The sequence below is a fragment of the Chelmon rostratus genome, chromosome 24 (genome assembly GCF_017976325.1).
Source record: "Chelmon rostratus isolate fCheRos1 chromosome 24, fCheRos1.pri, whole genome shotgun sequence".
In the NCBI taxonomy this organism is placed as follows: domain Eukaryota; kingdom Metazoa; phylum Chordata; class Actinopteri; order Chaetodontiformes; family Chaetodontidae; genus Chelmon; species Chelmon rostratus.
Genome location: NC_055681.1, coordinates 213,901 through 235,000, shown reverse-complemented (window position 1 = coordinate 235,000; position 21,100 = coordinate 213,901). Strand labels below are relative to the sequence as shown.

The 21,100-nt window shown below is 42.8% G+C and overlaps 2 protein-coding genes across 3 annotated transcripts in view; both read left to right on the top strand.

Annotated features, from left to right (window-relative positions):
• The window catches only part of mlpha (melanophilin a), a 10,863-nt gene extending 3,339 nt beyond the window's left edge, over positions 1–7,524 (top strand). Inside the window, exons 2-15 of the mRNA XM_041966433.1 lie at positions 1–202; positions 623–735; positions 1,060–1,104; positions 1,469–1,527; positions 1,616–1,705; positions 2,472–2,571; positions 2,780–2,973; positions 3,156–3,236; positions 3,370–3,603; positions 5,016–5,186; positions 5,896–6,057; positions 6,363–6,419; positions 6,687–6,732; positions 6,864–7,524. The exon at positions 1–202 is cut by the window's left edge and continues 20 nt beyond it. Of these exons, the coding sequence (XP_041822367.1) occupies positions 1–202; positions 623–735; positions 1,060–1,104; positions 1,469–1,527; positions 1,616–1,705; positions 2,472–2,571; positions 2,780–2,973; positions 3,156–3,236; positions 3,370–3,603; positions 5,016–5,186; positions 5,896–6,057; positions 6,363–6,419; positions 6,687–6,732; positions 6,864–6,904 (1,595 nt within the window). The 3' untranslated portion in view covers positions 6,905–7,524. The remainder of the gene's footprint in view (positions 203–622; positions 736–1,059; positions 1,105–1,468; positions 1,528–1,615; positions 1,706–2,471; positions 2,572–2,779; positions 2,974–3,155; positions 3,237–3,369; positions 3,604–5,015; positions 5,187–5,895; positions 6,058–6,362; positions 6,420–6,686; positions 6,733–6,863) is intronic.
• Positions 7,525–8,801: 1,277 nt separating this feature from the next.
• The window catches only part of LOC121627283 (leucine-rich repeat flightless-interacting protein 2-like), a 30,426-nt gene continuing 18,127 nt past the window's right edge, over positions 8,802–21,100 (top strand). For both annotated transcript variants that reach the window (XM_041966117.1, XM_041966116.1), the window contains exons 1-2: positions 8,802–9,587; positions 17,819–17,905. In XM_041966117.1, coding sequence (XP_041822051.1) covers positions 9,498–9,587; positions 17,819–17,905 — 177 coding nt within the window. In that variant the 5' untranslated portion in view covers positions 8,802–9,497. The remainder of the gene's footprint in view (positions 9,588–17,818; positions 17,906–21,100) is intronic.

Genomic DNA, 21,100 nt, shown 5'->3' with positions numbered 1-21,100 from the left:
AGAAGGAGGATTCGAAGCGAGAGCTGCTGGGCTCTCAGAACCAGCTGTCCAACTCGCTGTGCATTTGCTGCCTGCAGCCCTTTAAGTTCCTGGTCAACAGCAAGCGTCAGTGTCTGGACTGCCACATGTACAGCTGCAAGTCCTGCAGCCGCTACAACAAGAAGGAGCACGGCTGGGTGTGTGACAACTGCCGCATGACCAGGTGAGACTCCCGACCTCAGGCGAGGCACCTGTCGGCCTCAGAAACGCCGACACACCAACGTTTTCTCAGAGTTTAGGGACCAACGTGACGTCTGCGGTGACGAAGACTGTTAGCTAACTGTTAGCTCGTCTTTAATGACAACGTGTGGCGATGCAGTTTTCATCACGGAGCCCACCGTCACTGTTAATTATGTTTGTTGTAGATTGTGTCAACTGTCATTTATTAGCAAGGAACCTGCTAGTTTTCATTTAAAGGTGTGCTTGACTTTGTGCTAAAATTTTCAGTTTGTGTGCTGTCTGCTAACATGTTAGCATTGAGCCACATATAAACACCTGTCTGCTTTGGCTTCAGCTGGTTTCGGTGCTCCACTTGTTGAGAAGAACAGTCCAGTTTTAGTGTTTGTTCTGCGCGTATCCGCAGGGTGGTGAAGATCGGTACTGCAGGCTGGTACCACGACAACGTGAGAAACCGCTTCAAACGCTTCGGCAGCGCCAAGGTGATGAGGTCACTGTACAAGAGGCTGAATGGAGATGGTGAGTCTGCTCTGACATCACTCTTACCTGTTGGACTCACCTGTGTACTCGTGTTTCACTGATCTGTGACACCTGTCTCTTCTTAAACGCTCTTGATTTAGTTCAGCCAGACGTCACAGATCAAGTAATGATCATTCAGTCAAGAATTATATCAGATATATATAAAACAGAGAAACTAAAATATGCTAACATCCAGTACAATGTGAAACAATCAATACAGTTTATCAATGATCAGTGTAATATAAAATGTAATTTATTTTCCAGTGTATGAATAAAGTTATCCAATCACACACATGCTAACAGGCCTCGCTGTTTCTTCTCCAGGTGGTCGTGATGACGACACTCAGAGTATGCCGGACGTCCGCAGCCGTGAGTCCCTGCTGGAACAAACTGGAGAAAGATTCTGTGTAAAATGAGCAATAATCCGAGGAAGTGATCTGTGATCCTTTGACAAACACAGAACAGGAACGTCTTCTTTCCATCTGTGGAATGTTCCAACACTTTGAAAAAAATGTCGGAAAAATTAGGCTTTGAGTTATTACTGCAAATCTTCCCTCCGATCTTGAAAAAATCCAATATTTTTACAGATTATATGCGTGACATCGTCTGCATACGTACGAACACAGTCATATTTTAGATGAACACACTTGAATCTGCGTATCTGGACTGAATCAAGGATTTCGGATGAAACTTGCTGTTGCTGAGCGCAGACTTGTTTCCTTTGCACCCGCAGACGTGTATAACGGCGCCGAGGACGACCACGGGGAGGCCGACGCTCAGCGCTACAAAGTGGTAACCAGACGCTAGAAATGTTCTGATGCCGATTCAGACGCCGCGCTCGCATCGCTGAGACTCTTCATTTCTTCTTCCTTGTGTTCAGATGAGGAAGAACAAACGTCTGCTGTCGGTTCATCCTCTTGACTTTGACCCTGAGGAATATTTCCCTCATTCACGACGACAGTCTGTACAGGTACGACAACACCTGAGGTACACGACACCTGAGGTACGACAACACCTGAGGTACACGACACCTGAGGTACACGACACCTGAGATACACGACACCTGTGGTACACGACACCTGAGGTATATGACACCTGAGGTACACAACACCTGAGGTACGACAACATCTGAGGTATATGACACATGAGGTACACGACACCTGAGGTATATGACACCTGAGGTACACGACACCTGAGGTACACTAGACCTGAGGTATATGACACCTGAGGTACACGACACCTGAGGTACACGACACCTGAGGTACACGCTACCTGAGGTACACGCTACCTGAGGTATATGACACCTGAGGTACATGACACCTGAGGTACACAACACCTGAGGTACACGACACCTGAGGTACACGACACCTGAGGTACGACAACACCTGAGGTATATGACACCTGAATATTTCACATTTGGTCAGATACTGAACTGACTCTAATCTTGGGAGGCCACCTTGAACCTGAGCTGACTGTTTGGATCTTCTGAGCTGCAGGTTCAACATGTGTGAAGCCTCCACGTTTCAGTCTGTAGCTTCTCTGAAGCAGTGGCCATATTTGTAGCATCGTAGCCACCGCGAGCTGATTGGTTGTGCTGATGTTGATCTTCAGCCGATTGTTGTTGCTCCATGTGATGAAGCTCTCTGTCCGTCCTCTGGACTCCTCTGGACAAACTGTCTCTGAGTGAAGACAGCGTGCTAACATCGAGACAACGTCAGTTTGTTTTTGTGCAGCAGATGCAGGATGATCGAGGTTACAGGAATGATTTGGACTACGACATGTACAACCACCGAGGGAACCGCAGGAAGAGCCTGGACCGATACGCCATGAGACCTGGTACATGTACACACAGTACACACAGTACATATGTGAGTATCAGTACACACAGAGTACATAACAACACTTTGTTCCATCAGAGGGAAAATGGTCTGCTCAGTCTCTCGCTGGTTGTTGTAAGCCAGGTAAAGGTGAGGTAACAGTGAGGTGATTTGTCTGTCTGTATTTACCTGTGGGTGTTTACCTGTGTACACCTGTGTGTTGTCAGAGGACTATGGAGAGAGCAGGATGGTCCGGACTCGCTCTCTGTCCAAGATCAGCTCCTCGGTGGCTCGGCAGCAGTACGTCGACACCTCTGATGAGGACGATTACCCGAGATACGCCCCCATGTACCAACAGCCCCCCCACCGCCGCCGGAACAGCAGAGCCTCGTCCCAGGAGAACCTGGGACAAGCCCCGCCCGTAAGAAAAGACGACCAATCACTGTCTAAGACTGATTATCCGACACATTTCCAATCGTGTGTTCTCAGACTCAGCATCGTCATTAGCTATGATAACTGTAAATGATGTCATCATCATCATCATCATCATCATCAGACTGAGCCTCTTCCTCTGATCATCCCTCTCTGGTTTGTGCTTCGTAGATGAACGAGCTGAACAAACGCATGTTTGCCATTGAGAGTCTGCTGAGCCGCCTGGAGGAGAAGATGACGCCGGCCGACGAGGCGAGTCGAGACCAACCTGCTTCAGGACGAGTCCATGTCCTCCGAGAGGAAAACTGTGGAGAAATACCTTGATCTCTTTTTGTCTCAATAACCTGGCGTGAAAATCGTCAATGAATATATTCTTGTCGTGCAGACGTCGACTCCGTCGGGTCAGAACGAGGAGGAGAAGCTGAGGAGGAAGCTGAGCGAGCTTGCGGGGAACCTGAGCGATAAGGGCCTGTCGTCGGACGACGAGGCCACCAAGAAGTCCTTCTCTGTGGGTAAAGGTCCAGCTGGCATCAGGGGCGGCCCGGCGGTCACTCTGGACTCGCTGAGGGACAAAGAACTGAGTTCGTCCAGCGACGAGATGCCCACCGAGGCTCAGAAGGTAGGACGGTCGGGACGGATGATCTGACCCGACTGATTCATGGGTTCATTGTCAGGATGGAGGACAGCAAATGGGAACCTGAAGGTTTCTGAAACACTTGACGTGTCGTCTTGTTCATGTCTCGTTTCCGTCAGATGAGTCTAATATCTCAGTTTGGGCTCTGATATTTATTTTAATGAAGGATGGATTTGATCTTATCCGTGTCAGTTATTATCTTTGAGTGGCGAGATCTTGAGTTTTTAACATGTTTCGTGAACGTCCAGGATCCCATTTGTGGTGACCTCAGTGAAGGTGCTTCCCCGGCATGGCTCAGCTTATCCCTGAAGAAGACGTTACGGTCCATCAGTAAAAGGTCCCAGCGGACAGGAGAGATTCAAACATATGTATGAATTTAAAATGACGTTTATATCAAGACTTTTGTCATTCTGAAGAGCTCCACTACAAAATAAAAGTTTCCTGGAAACGTTTTCACCAAAGAAAAGTTAACGAACATGACACAACATCAAACTAAAAAATATAAAAGTCTCAGATTAATATGAAAAAATGTTCATGATGTTTTGGAAAGATTTGTCCGGAAACCCGGATCATCGACATTTCAGTGACTTTTCTTCCTGAAATGGATGAACGAGGTTTGAGGACGAGCTCTTCGTCTCTTGAACTCCTCATCGTCGTTTCTGGGATCAGGTTTAAAGACTTCCTGCAGACAACAGGAAACAGTCGGACCGCATGACCTCCTCCCCACTAACCCGCCGCCTCCTGCGTTAGCTAACCGCCTTCAGAGGTCTTTGCCGCTCATGCAGCAGGTTGTGTAAATGTGAAGTCAGCAGCTACCTGCCTGGATCCACACACCTGCAGCGCTCAGGTGGCGTTTACCTGAGTTATTCATCCACACAGCATCGCCGACACGTTTAAACAAGAGATGGCAACATTTTTAAAGTAACCATCCAGGAAACACTCCACTTGTTCTCTTGTCTTGAACGCTACCGAGCCGCCGCCGGCCTCAAATAAAGTGTTTTTGTCCTGTTCGAGCGTTATGGATCCAACACCTCGTTCACAATAATGAGCTTGTTAACACAACCTGGATGAAACAGGTGTAGCACGTTATGAGTGCACGTTTCTCTGGCGTGATTTTAGTCACGCTGTCATTTCCTTCTTCATGTCTGAAGTAAAATGGTCTAATATCTGTCGCTGACGTCAGATGTCGGCCCCCTCTGTAGTGGGTCGTAAAATGCTGATCAGTCATTAGTCCTGCTGATTAGAGCGTCCACAGACCCTCACCTGTCGTCATGACCACAGAGAGCTGAAGTGAACTGCACAAACACAACACGGCGAGTGGCCTCCAGGCCGGTAGCTGCTGCAGATCAGACGTTGTTTTCCAGCTGCTAACATCTGTCCCTCTACATGGCTTTCAGAGATCAACTGCTGCCGCCCTCTGTGACCTCACCACTGAGGTCCTGAGAACCATTAATGCCACAGAAAACGCAATGGTCGAGTACGGCCTCTCAGAGCCGGTCGACAAATCCCACTTAGTAGGGACTGACGTTAAGCAAGCAGATGATGCTTTCAGGGAACTTGAGGAAAATGTAAGCTTCAAACATGAACTGCACGCCTCGTTTTCCCCCTAACATCTTTTTGTCTGAACGTCAACCTAATCCGAACCCTCCCGCCTCGTCCGAAGCATGGCGGAAATGTCTGGACTGGCTTTAATACTCCCCATCTGCCGTGTCACAAACAGGGCTAGGTATCTGTAAAACCAGCTGGTCAGTACTGGTTCCAGTTTGGGTCCAGCAGGAGCAGAGTCTTAGCTGAGAAAAGGGCTGAAAGGTTCACACATTTTGGCGTTTTCCTTTAAAAAATCCAATTTCTTAAACGCTCTCTCACACACACACACACACACACACACACACACACACACACACACACACACGCACAGTGACCCCAGGTGACCCCAGTCATGTGATCATGTGATTATAAATTACTATGAGAACTTTTCAAACTGTTCAAACTGAAAAGGTTTTTATTTACAAGGACAAAACGTGAGCTCATAAAGATGAGAACCAGTCTGTGTTTTTCAGCCATACGCAGCCCTGTTATTATTATTATTATTATTATTATTATTATTAGTATTAGTATTATTATACCACTGTTATTATTATTATTATTATTATTATTATACCACTGTTTTTATTATTATTATTATTATTATCACTATTATTGTTGTTGTCAGTGCTGCAGCGGCGTGTTAGCGCCCCCTCAGGTCACACAGGTGTGTTTGCCGTGTTACCTGTCCAGGTGTACATCACAGCCGGTCAGTCGTACGAACTGGAGACGAAACTGCGACGACTCGAGCAGAGCGCCAAGAATCGTTTCGGAGGGACGACGGACTCGGAGCTGTCGGAGCTGGAGGACGTGGTGGCGCTGACCGCCGCCAGAGTCCAGAGCGCCGAAAGCGAGGTGGGTCGAGACGCACACCTGTGTGAAGCAGTACCGCATGCTGAGCTGTGATTGGTCCGCTGGATTTAGAGTCTTGAAACATGAAATCACATCACAACGTGGAATCTAAAAATCATGAGCTGTTTCATGAACAGAATCTTTAAACACCTGTATTCATTAAAAACGTCATTCAGATCCCATCAGCTGCAGCTTCAGAGTCAAAAGCACAAGAAAACTGTGTCACAGTCTTTTAGAATTATGAGAAAACGATCATGAAATCAGCAGGAAGCGTGTCTTGATCACATTATTCTGCGGTTTGATTGCAGGTGTCGGATATTGAGAGTAAGATCGCTGCTCTGAACGCTGCTGGAACCAAGAAGAAGGTCGGTTTGTCGTCGGTTCTTTTCTGTCAAGACATTATTAGCAGATATGTGTATTATAATTCCAAGCTGATCAGGTAATTACACGATAATTATCTTACAAGATCGTCATCATTACAAAGAGGTTTTAAATCTGACGCCTTTATTTTGAAATTCTAAAATTCTTTAATTGAGCTTGTTGATTAGTTATTATGAGATTTGACTTTGTGGCCCAGTTTGACATGTGATTTGTTTTTCATGAGTTTACATGTTTCCTTGAAATAAAAGCAGCTTCCTGGAAGTCATCAGAGGAAAAAATCAACACAAGACTTCTCCAGTAAGACGCTCCTGAATGTGAATTCACTGCAGACAAAAATATATTTTCAGGTGTTGACAGATGCACAAATATGAGTGAAAAGATTGAAACGATCGTCATCGTTAACGCTGTGCTGTTGTTTTTGTTGACAGAAAACACGAACGGAGCTCAGTGGAAGTCCAACATGTACTGAAGCTGAAACCTGAACAGCAGCTGGAACAGGAAACGTGTGTCAGCTGACGCGTTCGTCCTTTCTTTACTTCCTGTGTCTTCATTTGTAAAATTATGAGCTTCATCCAAACTGTTCTTTGTCTTTTAATGTCTTCAAGAGAAAAATGCTTTTCAGTCTCCACGAAACAGGAATTCAAGATATTTGACTAAAACACAACTCAGATTAAAAATATGTGAAGACGAAGTCAGAGTTCATCGAGAGCCGAATGTTTCCTGTTGCAACAGACAAACATTTGACATTCATCTTCTTTTTCCTTTTTATTTTGAAAATATTGTGAATTTCCCTTTTTGGATCTAACATTAATTTCGTTATTACTATCAAACGTCGTCACGTCTCTCCACAGAAATGAAAAGAAAAATATTTTCCACTTTAAAAAACATGAATTAATATATTAAATGTGTGCAGAATTTTGTTCCCATTAATGTCCAGCAGGATAAAAAAGCTGCCACATTATTTGAGTCAAAACTGACACATGAAAACCAAATTTAAATCCACGATTAAAGATCGCAAACACCAACTCAAATTGTGACATAAATGATAAAAGACCGTACAGTTTACAGAGAAAATGTGAGTTATCATCTGCATAAAGTGTCACAGTGCAACTAATAACAGCACAAATTAAAAAATGTTTGAAACACTTGAGATAGTATATATATATATATATATATATATATATAGATAGATAGATGCAAAAAAAGATGCAAAAAGCAACAAAAAGGTACAATTTAGATTTAAAAAAAAATAAAATATACTAAAATCACAAAGATATTAAACACATCATTTAACAAAATAGATAAAAAAAGACCAAAACAAATCATTAATCAACAATTAAATCTTCTTTTTAAAATTACATTAAAAGAAAAAAAACCCAAAAAGCTTTTGAAAGTGAAAAATACATTATTTCCTTTTTCAGTGTTAAACCAGACAAGTGAAATGAGAACTGCTGAGTCAAATGTTACAGTTAACAATTGAATGAGATGTGACGTTACATAAATATGTAAACCGAAACTATGAAAATAAAACAGATTTTCAGTCAAATGAACAAACCGTTTCTAATCAAAAATCTGAGTTAGTTTTAAATAGTAAAGCACAATAAAAATGTACCTTTTTAACTTTTACATTAATGGAAATTTGGCGGCATTGAGCTCCCGTAGTCTGAACTGAGCTGTTTATGAGAAATTATTGATTTGTTTCATGTTTTCAGCCTTTCTGATCACTTCTGATACAATCAATCAATGGCTCGAATTCAAGAGTCAATGTGAGTGAATTTCAGCAGAAAACACAAAACAACTTTTCCTCTTGTGGTTTCTATGAACTTATTAATGGACTGTTCATTGTAAACTGGAATTTATTGATCAGTATTAGCAATAGTTGTTGTTTGGAAATGTTCAGATGATTAAAAATGTTTAGTTTGTTTGATTATTGATGAAAGGAAATACTGTATTGATGATAATAAGTGATATTGTAAATGTTGATGTCTGTGTCAGTGTTTGGCTTTCTGGTCAATAAACTATAAATAAACTTTAGGATGAGGAGTTATTGATTGCTTTTAAAAATAAAAGGACCAACTTGGATCCTCCTTTTATTTTGAAACAGGTAACTGGAAGCAAGATTCTGTCTAACTTGACTGAAAGATGACTTATTCTGCAGTTAAAAAGCGAGCATTTTTTATATATCAATTAAAAATGTATATTTCAATGTCAATCAATTCAATCCATCTGTGTACAGGTTTTTATTTTGAAAGCCGACACTTCCTGCGTGTGTCTCACAGTGTTTACGTTGACAGAGTGAACTTCCTGTCCCCACCACAATTAAAGTGTCCTGTTGGCGTCACTGCAGTGCGGAACGTCCTGTCGGGGTGTGTTTAAGGTCCGGCACCAGACGAGCTGCGGCTCACCTGAAAAAGTAACCTGTGTTTACTTCACGGTCCCGCAGGAAAGAAAAGCCGGTTCTTTCTTCGGATACGTGAAATGTACGCGGCGGCCGTTGAAGATGGCGGATTAACGAGTTTACCGGCCGTGTTACCGACGCTGCGGTGACGGTTTCTCCTCACTGTGGCATGTGAACGGAGGCAACAGGCAACAACGACAGCAACCGTTGATTTTAAGTGTTTTTGCCTTTCCGGTGTCCAGTTGTGACGCTTAGCAGCGGGCTAGCGTTAGCTTGCTAAACCGGGATGAACTGCGACTGGAGCTCGGCCCTCAGCCGCTCCGGACATCCTCCGGTCGCCGAGTAGCATCAGAAAAATATATTTTATCATGTTAAACAGTTTTATTTAGTATTTTTCCGCTTCTGAACACCGAGTCCGGATGTTTTATACAGGAGGACACCGCTGTGGACTCTTCGGCTCGCATTAATAATCTCCCGAACGATGGACACTTAGAGATCTGGACCCGAGAGAAGGTGACCGCCGAACAGCGTCAGAAAAACACGAGTTTTTAATGTCAAACGCATTTAATTCAGAATTTCTGAGCTCTTGAAAACGGGTTTGAATGTTCCGGACGTCAGGACACCTTTGTGGATAATTCGGCTCACAGTAAAACCCTCCTGAACGATGGGCACTCAGGGACCGGGCAGGAAGAGGATCCCGAACCGGGAGAAGCTGACGGCCGAGGACGATGCTCTGAACCAGATCGCACGTGAGGTGAGGCTGCTGTTCGATCCTGTTATTGATATGATTATTGATTTGATATGGAGGCGGTACGAGGCTACAGTTCAGTGTGTGACACTGCGGAGGATCCGGCAGCTGCAGATTTTTCCGGTGTCACTAAATTCATCAGTGATGTTGCGGCAGATCGGACCGGAAACACCTGTTTGTGGTGGGAGGGGGGGGGCAGGTAACCGTACATGAAACATGTATTGATTCGAAATGGTGATCAATAGGTTATTCAAACTGTAAAGAAAATGAAAACCAAGTGAAGCTTTAAATGATTAACGATGAAAATAAAGAATTAAATGATAAAAACGCGGACAAGTTTGTCACAATAAACTAAAAATTAAATTCAGATTAATTATGATCTGGCTCAGTATGTGAAAGTCACCGTGTTTAATTACACACACACACACACACACACACATATATTGTATATATATATATGCTGTGTATTGTTTTCCTTTTGCTTTAGTGTTGTATTTTTATTGTATGTGTATTGCTACTTTTTTATTTTACTCTATTTGATTTTTTTTAATGATATTACAGTATTTTATCTTTTGACTCTTTTATTTTATTGGTTTATTTAATTTTTCTCTTTTGTTTCGTTCCTTAACGTTTATCGTTTGATCTTATAGTTTGGTTTTTACCTCAGCTTGTCAGTGTTCAGTATGACGAACACACAATTATTCACGAAATCAACACGATCATTCAGAAAAATGTCACTTTGTCCTCTTTTGACCTGTTGAAGCTGAGTTTCTGCTGTAACATGATAATAATATTTCAGTGAAAGCCTGTGAGGTCGTTATTTGTCTCTTTTTCACTGCTGTCTGTCGATCTAGTTTATATTTAGTTAATATTTCTTCTTTATAAGTATGTATGCACATTATATATGTGTGAGTATGTATGTACATTATATATGTGTGAGTATGTATGTACATGCAGTATTTATGTTTGTATAGATATTCAGTCTATAAACTATATGAACAGACACATAAATAATGACCTCATCAGCTTTCTGTAATCGTCTCTGTTGTTGTAACAAAGGCTCCTTTATGTTCCCTCTGTGTGTGTGCGTGCGTGCGTGCGTGCGTGCGTGCGTGTTGTTGTATTGTTCGTCATCATGCTTTCGTCCTACATACTAACGCTGGAATGTGAAATGAGCCGCTCGCTCTTCTTCTGTGGTCGTTGTTGTTTTAACTCTGTGGTCGCTGATCCAGCATTCAAGGCTTCTCCAGGAGTCCTTGAAGAGTTTCCAGGAGCTTCCAGGATGATTTCAGTGTTGTTTGATTCTCTTGTGGAGGAAAATATCCTCACGGATTTATTTCACATTGAATATTTGTTGTAAAGCTCAAACCATGGTTCACTAATAGATGATCAACTCTGTTGATTATTAATTCATCGTTTGTCACATTTTAAGATAAACTTCGTTTTCCAGCTGCTCCAGTTTTGAGTTCCTGACGATCTCTAGACCAAACCAGCGACAAAACATGGAGAAATCAAGCGGTTTCATCATGAGTTGTATATGTTAACAGAAAAATCAGCTGCTGTTCAGAGAATGAGCTCCTCAGATTTCTTCTGCCTTCTGATGGAACCTCATTGTTTATATGAGGAAGAATTCTGACAATAAGGTGCTTTGAAATGACATTAATGAAATAAGACTCACCTGCGCAGGTGATCAGATGAAGACAGTCTGAAGATTAGACGAAGAGATAAATATTGATATTGAATGCTTGTATTGTGAAAGTCACATAGGAAGTGTTAAGTGAGTTCAGCAGTAGCCTTGACATGATTAAAACAGTGTTGATGGATCCCATGGAGTTTGTTCTGAGAGCAGCTGAATGTTTTTACTCTGCAGTCTGAAAACCGGCTGAGTCACATGACCGAGCGGGTCAACAGACCGAGAGCTGGAAACCGGTTCACTCTCATTCAGACAGTGTTCACGCGGTGTGAACTGACAGTCACTGAGTTTGTGTAGTGATCACTGACGACACACAGGTGTGTGCTCCAGTCAATACTGATCAATACACGTCATTAAAAACATTATTCACGAACATCCAGACACACAAACCACATGAAGCTGCACAAAAACAAACTACAGGAAGAGAAAAACACAAGATCTGCATTAAAAACACATCGCATGAACTTGTTGCAGTTTAATTTTATCATCCTCTTCATCTCTGACGTCTTCTTTGCTCATTTTCCTCCACCTGTAAGTCTTATTTGAACTGTGTGAGGGTTCATTTTTGTTTGTGTTGTGTCAGAAACTGTTAGTGATGAACAGAGAGGAGCTTCATGGACTGTTGTTTAAATCGTGTGATTGTTGAATGGAGTCTGGTGTGAGTCCTGGCAGCAGTGACCTACTGGTGTGTGTGTGTGTGTGTTTGGGTGTGTGTGTGTGTGTGTTTGGGTGTGTGTGTGTGTGTGTGTGTGTGTGTGTGTGTGTTTGGGTGTGTGTTTGGGTGTGTGTGTGTGTGTATGGGGGCGGGTGCGGGTGTGACCTCCATTCTTTAATCCTCTGCAGCAGCACAAACATTAATCTGTATCTCAACATGACGAGACGGACGTAGATCTGGATCAGACCTTCATCCTCACTGTTTATTACAGCTCTTCATCATGTCGTTATACGACTTCCTTTGTCTGTTTTATCACTTTGATTTCTTCACTTTCCAAACTAATAACAGCACGTCAACCTTCTGCTCAGACTTTAAATCAAGTTATATCTGTACAAATTGATGCAGATGCAGATGTGTGTAGATGCAGATGTAGATGTAGATGTGTGCAGATGTAGATGTGTGCAGATTCAGATGTAGATGTGTGCAGATGTAGATGTGTGCAGATGCAGATGTGTGCAGATGCAGATGTAGATGCAGATGTGTGCAGATGTAGATGTAGATGTGTGCAGATGCAGATGTAGATGTGTGCAGATGCAGATGTGTGCAGATGTATATGTGTGCAGATTCAGATGTAGATGTGTGCAGATGCAGATGTGTGCAGATGTAGATGTAGATGTGTGCAGATGCAGATGTGTGCAGATGTAGATGTAGATGCAGATGTGTGCAGATGTAGATGTAGATGTGTGCAGATGCAGATGTGTGCAGATTCAGATGTAGATGTGTGCAGATGCAGATGTGTGCAGATGTATATGTGTGCAGATTCAGATGTAGATGTGTGCAGATGTAGATGTGTGCAGATTCAGATGCAGATGTGTGCAGATGTAGATGTGTGCAGATGTGTGTAGATGTAGATGTAGATGTGTGCAGATGTAGATGTGTGTAGATGCAGATGTAGATGTAGATGTGTGCAGATGTGTGTAGATGCAGATGTAGATGTAGATGTGTGCAGATGTGTGTAGATGCAGATGTAGATGTGTGCAGATGTGTGTAGATGCAGATGTAGATGTAGATGTGTGCAGATGTAGATGTGTGTAGATGTAGATGTGTGCAGATGTAGATGTGTGTAGATGCAGATGTGTCGTTCCAGAGGAATTTGATAAGCGTGAAAGAAGCAGAAGATCCAGACTTCTGACAAGCTGTCAGCTTTCTGCTATGAGACCTTGCTTTTTATCCTGGTATGAGAACGGGGCCTCAGGTGTGTTGTTGCCATTGGTGATGGAGGGCGTGTCTCCTGGTGCGAAGACAGGTGGATAGTCCACATTCCTCCTGGAGAGAGACACGCCCATGCTGGAGGAAAGTCGAACTGAAGTCAGCTGAGAAAATCTAAACCCCGAACACCTGAACTGTGACTGTTTCACTGACGTCCAGGTGTTTGATGTCGTTCATGAACAGTTCCAGTCTGTGATGAATCACTGAGTGTGTCCATGAGAAGCTGTCTGGAGTTCAGTTCAGTTCAGTGTCGTTATTGATGAGTGACAACAACAAATACATGCTGACATCACACTGATTCAGAGATAGTGTTCAATAATGTTCAATAACGTTTAGCAACGTTCATTAATGTTCATTAAAGGGATAGTTCGGCATTTTACACATTAATCTGTATGGCATCAACATCTACAGTCTCGTGCTCTCACACTGACTTCGCCCCCAAAGTGTCCTCTGAGCCGAGATCTGGCCAGTTGTGGTCAGTGCGAAAGTAGTTCCGGTAGGTTTCCTAGGGCCAGATAAGGAACACGTTTTTCCTCTCAAAACAGCACTCATTCGAATCAGTGATTTATTTGCATAACAAAAGACGTCAACCACAAAACGTCACACCTCGTAATCGTTTGGGTCTAACTTTATCCCAATTGCGATCAATGCGCGCTGTCAGTGCTAACCGTTGTGTGCGAGCCAACTGATCTCTCGTCAGTGTTCGATGGTGTTTACAGAGTGCAGACGACGCAACGCAAACGAGCTAGTTTTAGAGCTAGGAGAAGGAGAGAGAGAAGAAGTCCACCGGCTATTCTTTATTTGGAAAAACGAGATAGAGACATGGTGCGCACTTGTGCCTATCCAGGCTGTACCAACAAAGATGAGAGTGGGTCTCCTCAAACATTCCACCGATTCCCTTTGACGAATGTAGCTTTGAGGAGACTTTGGCTACTTTCTCTGGGCTTGAACGTGGAGCTCACCCAACTACCGAAGATGAGAAAGCTTCGCGTGTGCAGTGACCACTTCAGCGAGGACGACTATCTTCCAGAAGGACAGACAAAGAGACGTATTTTGAAGAGCACTGCTGTACCTGCACCCCAGGTAAACAAAATTGTACCACATATTTTCTATAGCATCCGTGTATAGTCTTCTGGTGATGCACCGCGGGCTATGCGAGTGCAAGCACTGAGATATATTCTATCTCAGTGAGTGAAACATATTCATCTATCGGTGTCATGTCACCAATGATGTTTCACATACATAATATGTTGGCTACACTGTTATTACAATGGTCAGAAACTAATTACTACGTGGAATGTGCATGGTTTCTATGCGTGTACGAGAAGTCCATGACGGCGTTGGCTAGCATAATGAAGATAAAGCTACCCTTGTCAGATTCTAGACTGGAGAAATAACGGCAGCACCCAGCATATGTTTGAGCTAAAAATTCCACAGATTTTATTTTCAGATTGTCACATTTTAAAATTTGGTAGGCTACTAGAAGAATTTCTGACATTGGGACAAATGATGCACCCTGCCCGTGTAATTTGGAAATCCGTCCAAAAAAATGACATGAGAAGTCGAAGCAGGCACTTTCTGAAATCAGACTGTAGTCCAGCTGCTAGACATTGCCTGCTAACAGATAATGTTTCTTGATTACTTATCTGAGTAAAAAGTAGACCAAGACCATTTTGAAAACTCTATATAACTGTTTTTTTTCCCAGGAAATGTAAAAAATGTTATACAAATGAATTACATCTTAGTTTGCCTTTCTATTTTAGAGATACCTATTTGTAAGCTCATAAATAGCATTCGCACAGCATCACAGGACACACATTACCATATTGAGTTTCATATATAATGATCATACACCATCCTATCTTGTGTGTCCCCCCCCATTTCCTTTTTCCTAGGACAAGAGAGATATAATGTCTTCCATTCACGGCAGTCAAATCAGTGGGTTGCAAGAAGACTGTATGAGCCAACAACACAGGAGTTCCCGAAAGATTTGGTGGAGAAGGTCATCCAATGACGGCTTGACACCAATGTGAAGCTCGGAGACCCAGCTTTCCACATACATCCTCCAGTCATCATACCAGCCAACATTGCCCCAACACCAAAGCCAAACAAGGCTGAATTGGTTTCAGCACACAAATCACGCTTTCATGAGACACCTGCCACTGAGAAAGATGACTGAGACTGTATATACATATATTGTCATAGAAGTGTGTTTATTTACATTGTTTATTTACATTTGTGTCTTTACATTTGTTTTGTATTTTTAGAAAATTGCACGTCAAAAAGAAATTCACAGTAAAGCTTTTGATTTTTAAAATTCTAAAACAATTGCAGTGCATCATTTGACTCTTTGAAACCAGCATATTGTCCACTTGGTGATGGATATGTTCTTCTTATTAGCGCCACCACGCAGGAGGGAAGAACTCTTCTGTTGCCAGGACCAAGCGTCTGTCCTTTCAGAGCCCATTCCATTATGATGCGATAGGCGACCAGCCTGTACTGTCTGAAATGCAAACAGAAAATAAGTTTATGCACATTAGATATATGAAGTGTGTCAACATTGAGTAAACTGCATAGTTATTATGGTTGTATATAAACACATTTTGTTTAATTGACAACACAGCAGTTTGTCAGGAAGGTATCTTTATTTATGCACCAGCATTTCAGGCTACTGTGAAATAGGTATCCTTATGTGTTTTTATACATCTCAGAGAAAATGTCCTTTATGAGTACACTTTGGGCCACGGCGACATAACCCTTAGAGCTCTCTTGACATAATATGCATAAGGTAGGCCTTGCTTTATGATTGAAGGGCATTCATGAGTAGGCTGATATTGAGACACAGTGATGCTCAGAAGTAAATTTTGCTTCAAGTATGATGATGAAATGAACATAAATTACTTTAGGGATGCACTACATTATGTATTTATATTTATAAGTGCCACCCATGACACGGTATGTATAAAACTATAATTAGATTCATTCGATGTTGGATGTGATGACTGTAGGTCGCACTAGCCTACTGCATGGCTCAGACTAATACAATATAACGCCATAGAAGCAAGCAGCTTTGTAAAAAGTAGAATAAAGAATGTTATCTTACTATTTTATTGACAACACCCATACTATCACGTTGTTACAACTACAATACCAAGCTGCTGGTGTTGTAATAACATTTGTAAGAGTACTTCTACTTTATACAACTCGGTGTAGGCTACAATTGAGCACTTGTAGGCCTACTGTAGGGTATAAGGCAATAGCATCAAAATAACAGCATGTAGACAAAAACTCACTCTGCAGACAACTGGCCATCGGGTCCAGCAGGTTTGGGGCGCTTTTTCCAGTTTATTTTCGGGATGTGGAAAAAAGTCTCGAGGACACCAGCATTCAGGATTGCAGGCAAGTCGTTGTTATTGGTGATGCAGACAGCTGCTGATGCGCCAGCCTCCTCGTCAATGGAAAGGTCCTGCATGCGAGGCATTACGAGGTCCCATTCATGGCAACAGTAGCACTCAACCTCGGTCTGCATAACTTCGCACTTGTTGCACGTACACCACCTTCTATCAGTCGCTCGAGGTCTCGCAGCTGCGGCCCCGATTTCACGTTCCACATCTCTGCTCGCCATCTCTCTCTCTCTCTCTGCCCGTTCTACCTCCATCTGATAGAGTTCTGCATCCGTATATTCGGGTTCATACAGATATCCTTCTGGTTGTGTGCTGAAATCATATTCTTCGTCGCTGCTGTAGTCAGACATGGTGTAACTAGCTTTCCAAACGCTAAACTGTGAATGAAACACCTGGCTTAGCTACCTGTCACTTACAGTGGCTCCTGCGCGCATTGATCGCAATTGGGATAAAGTTAGACCCAAACGATTACGAGGTGTGACGTTTTGTGGTTGACGTCTTTTGTTATGCAAATAAATCACTGATTCGAATGAGTGCTGTTTTGAGAGGAAAAACGTGTTCCTTATCTGGCCCTAGGAAACCTACCGGAACTACTTTCGCACTGACCACAACTGGCCAGATCTCGGCTCAGAGGACACTTTGGGGGCGAAGTCAGTGTGAGAGCACGAGACTGTAGATGTTGATGCCATACAGATTAATGTGTAAAATGCCGAACTATCCCTTTAATGTTCAATAATGTTCAATAATGTTCAATAACGTTTAGCAACGTTCATTAATGTTCATTAATGTTCAATAATGTTCATTAATGTTCATTAATGTTCAATAACGTTTAGCAACGTTCATTAATATTCATTAATGTTCAATAATGTTCAATAATGTTCAATAACGTTTAGCAACGTTCATTAATGTTCATTAATGTTCATTAATGTTCATTAATGTTCAATAATGTTCAATAATGTTTAGTAACGTTCGATGATGTTCGCTAATGTTCACTAATGTTTAATAATGTTTAATAATGTTCATTAATTTTTAATAATGTTCAGTAACGTTCGATGATGTTCATTCATGTTCATTAATGTTTCATAATGTTCAATAATGTCACAGAGGTTTAAAATGAAATTCAGTTGTTTATTCATTATGGATAATGATTGATAACGTACTGAGCCGTATGGATAATGTTTGATAATCAATGATCGTATTGATCTGTGTGCGTCAGGCGGAGGCGAGGCTGGCAGCGAAGCGAGCGGCGAGAGCCGAGGCCCGGGAGATCAGGATGAAGGAGCTGGAGAGACAACAGAAAGAGGTACAACACGCCCCCCTACATCCTGTCCATTGATTGGTCCACAGGGTTTGTTGAGTCGTTGCTACGAGACATCTTATTGGCTGATTAAATGCTCAAAGCAAAGTGTTATAAAGTGTAATAAATAAATGATTTCCATTATACTGAAAACATCCGGTCAAAACACCTGAAAGAAGCTGAAGAGGCAGTTCATGAAGTGTTTCACTGAAGCTGAAGTAACAGCACTGAGAGAAGCTGAACTGGTTAAAACCAGACCTCATTGAGCCCCACTTTGGCCCACAGGAGTTTCTAATCTGATAAAATAGAATAAGTCTTCAGTCTCTGATTACTGTTAGGAAACCCGATGAGCTCCAGGTGAGCTTACCTGTGATCCTGCAGAGTTCGAGTCAGTGTGGGGTCAAAGGTCACACTGAGCGTGTGTGTGTGAGGTAACAGTGAGTGTATCATCATCAGTCTCAGTCAGTCAGCAGCCTCGTGATGTGTGGATCTGATTGTTCCTCGCTTCACTCTGGTGAGTCACTTCATGACTTTATTTCTAACATGTTTTAACAGAACACAGAAACATTCAAACTGAGTTTAACAGCAGCTCATTTAAGATCCATAATCAATATCTGTTAGTGCAAATACATGAAGCAGAAACTTTATTGAACTAAATCAACAGACCAACACATCTGGTCATCGCGAGGTTCATTATTCTTATTTTATAACAGCAAGAAAAGTATAAAAGTTTTCATGTTACAACTGGAAAATGTTCTTTCATGGTGGCAACGAGAGTATTGATCACCAAACATGACAAACATACCAGAACTCCTTCCAGTGAAATGACACTGATGAGCTGTGTTGAAGGGAACGTTCCGTATATTCTGTGTGAAGAAGTTAATTATGGGATTTAGTTAATAAAAGTTTGAAGGTGGAAGCAGCAAAGTTTGGTTTGTTGTGACGAAGCTCTTTTGTGTTGAAGTCAGATCTCCTGAATCCAGTCAGGTGATCAGTGCTGATACAGCACAGCACCACCAACCAATCAGAGGCTCAGACTGTCAGTGATGTAATCAAATGTCTGGTTTCAGCTAAAAGTCTTTTTTTAATGTTTTGGGTCTTCGTGCACCGAGCAGAAAGCAGAAAATGTTTCTTTGACATTTCAAACTCATCAAAGTTTCAACAGAAAAAGATCCCATGATGCCTTCCACCCCCTGCTCCCCCCTCGCTCATCAAACCTAATCACCAGCCTCATTATCTGACGAACGGACTCATCATGTAACCCATTAGACCCGGCGAGCGTTACCCAGCATGCTGCAGGTGTGGACAGATGAAACACGCGAGGAACAAAGCGTCCGACTCGTCGGCTCGCTCGCTGCGTCTCCAGAACGATTGAGCTCCGTGTTTCTCACACACGCCGTCAGCGGCCTCTGTCTCTTCTTATCAGCCAGCCATTATCATGATAATCATCATTGATCAGGATCAATGTGTCAGACAGTTCACTGAGGCGAGGTGGTGACTGAGCGGTGCTGGGTCCCTTTGAGGGTCTTCATGTACAGTGCTGCTCTCAGAGAGTTGATGTCGAAGCCGGGAGCTCATCACTGAACGGGGTCATCGTGCCAGAATCCTCCGTGCTCGGCCACATGCCAAGACCTTCATCAGTGCTTTGACAGAGAGCTTCATCCTGACTCCCACACACCTTCAGCATGAGCTCAGTTTCAGGCTCTTCACCTGGTTTTTACAGACGTTGTAGATGCTGCTGAGCCTCCGGACTGAAGACCTCTGTGGATCCCTCTGGTTTCAGTCAGTTCACTCTCATCTCTGGTTCTGGTTTCAGTCAGTTCACTCTCATCTCTGGTTCAGTCAGTTCACTCTCATCTCTGGTTCAGTCAGTTCACTCTCATCTCTGGTTCTGGTTCAGTCAGTTCACTCTCATCTCTGGTTCTGGTTCATGACTCTGAATGAGTTCATCACCAGCAAACATAGATCATGATAACATCCTGCACCCCCCCGACCTCTGACCTGTGAGTCGTCCTTAAGCTGCCTCACTTTGTGAGCTGCTGATCTGCAGTCAGTGTTTCCTGCACAAAGCTATATTTTCATTATTGCTGTCATGTGACACTAACAGACCTGTGACCTCTGACCTCGTGTTTCTAACCTTCAGTCTTTCCTCTTGTGTCTCCTCCCCCCCCCCGCCGTAGCTGTTTAACAGCCACAAGGTACGACAAACTCCTCTGTTCCACCTTAACTGTACACTGCTGTGTTTGTTTTACTCCCCTGGGCGCTCCGGCCGGGCGGGGTTTACCGCTCAGAACACACATGACGCTCTTGGTGACAGGAAACAGTCAGTTTACCTGTGTGTGCTAAGCTCCACCCACCCCCCATGCCAAGAGGTTTAAAACAAACGCACCAGTTTTTCTCTTTAAACCTGAAACTTGAAGTTCATTTTTCATCTTGTTCTAACATTTTCTCTTCCTCCCCCCACAGAAGTATTATGGTCTGGATAATAAGTGGGGTCATATTGAACAGTGGATGGTAGGACAGTTGTTTAAGTCTTTAGGACTCTTTAGGACTGATGAGGACTCTGTAGGACTCTTTAGGACTGATGAGGACTCTGTAGGACTGTTTAGGACTGTTTAGGACTGATGAGGACTCTGTAGGACTCTGAAGGACTGCTGAGGACTCTGTGGGACTCTTTAGGACTGATGAGGACTCTGTAGGACTCTGAAGGACTGCTACTGGACTCTTCAGGACTGATGAGGGCTCTGTAGGACTCTTTAGAACTGTTGAGGGCTCTTCAGGACTGTTGAGGGCTCTGTAGGACTCTTAAGGACTGATGAGGACTCTGTAGGACTCTTTAGGACTGCTGAGGACTATAGGACTCTTTAGGACTGTTGAGGACTCTTCAGGACTGTTGAGGGCTCTTACGGACTCTATATGAGCTGCTGTCTGACTCATGAAAACCTGTTAAAAGTGATTTCTCTGATCAGCTGTGAACTTGATTGAACGATGAACAGGAAGTGACATCATGATGACCTCGTGCTGATCTAACACCTGACATCATAATGTAATAAGACTTGATGATTCTGTACTAATATTATAGAACCTGATGAGCTGTAATCAGAACAATGTGATGCAATAATTAGAATATGACATCATAAAATGTAAATTAATGTAAATTAACATCAAAACAATATGAAGTCATGAAATGATGAAACATAA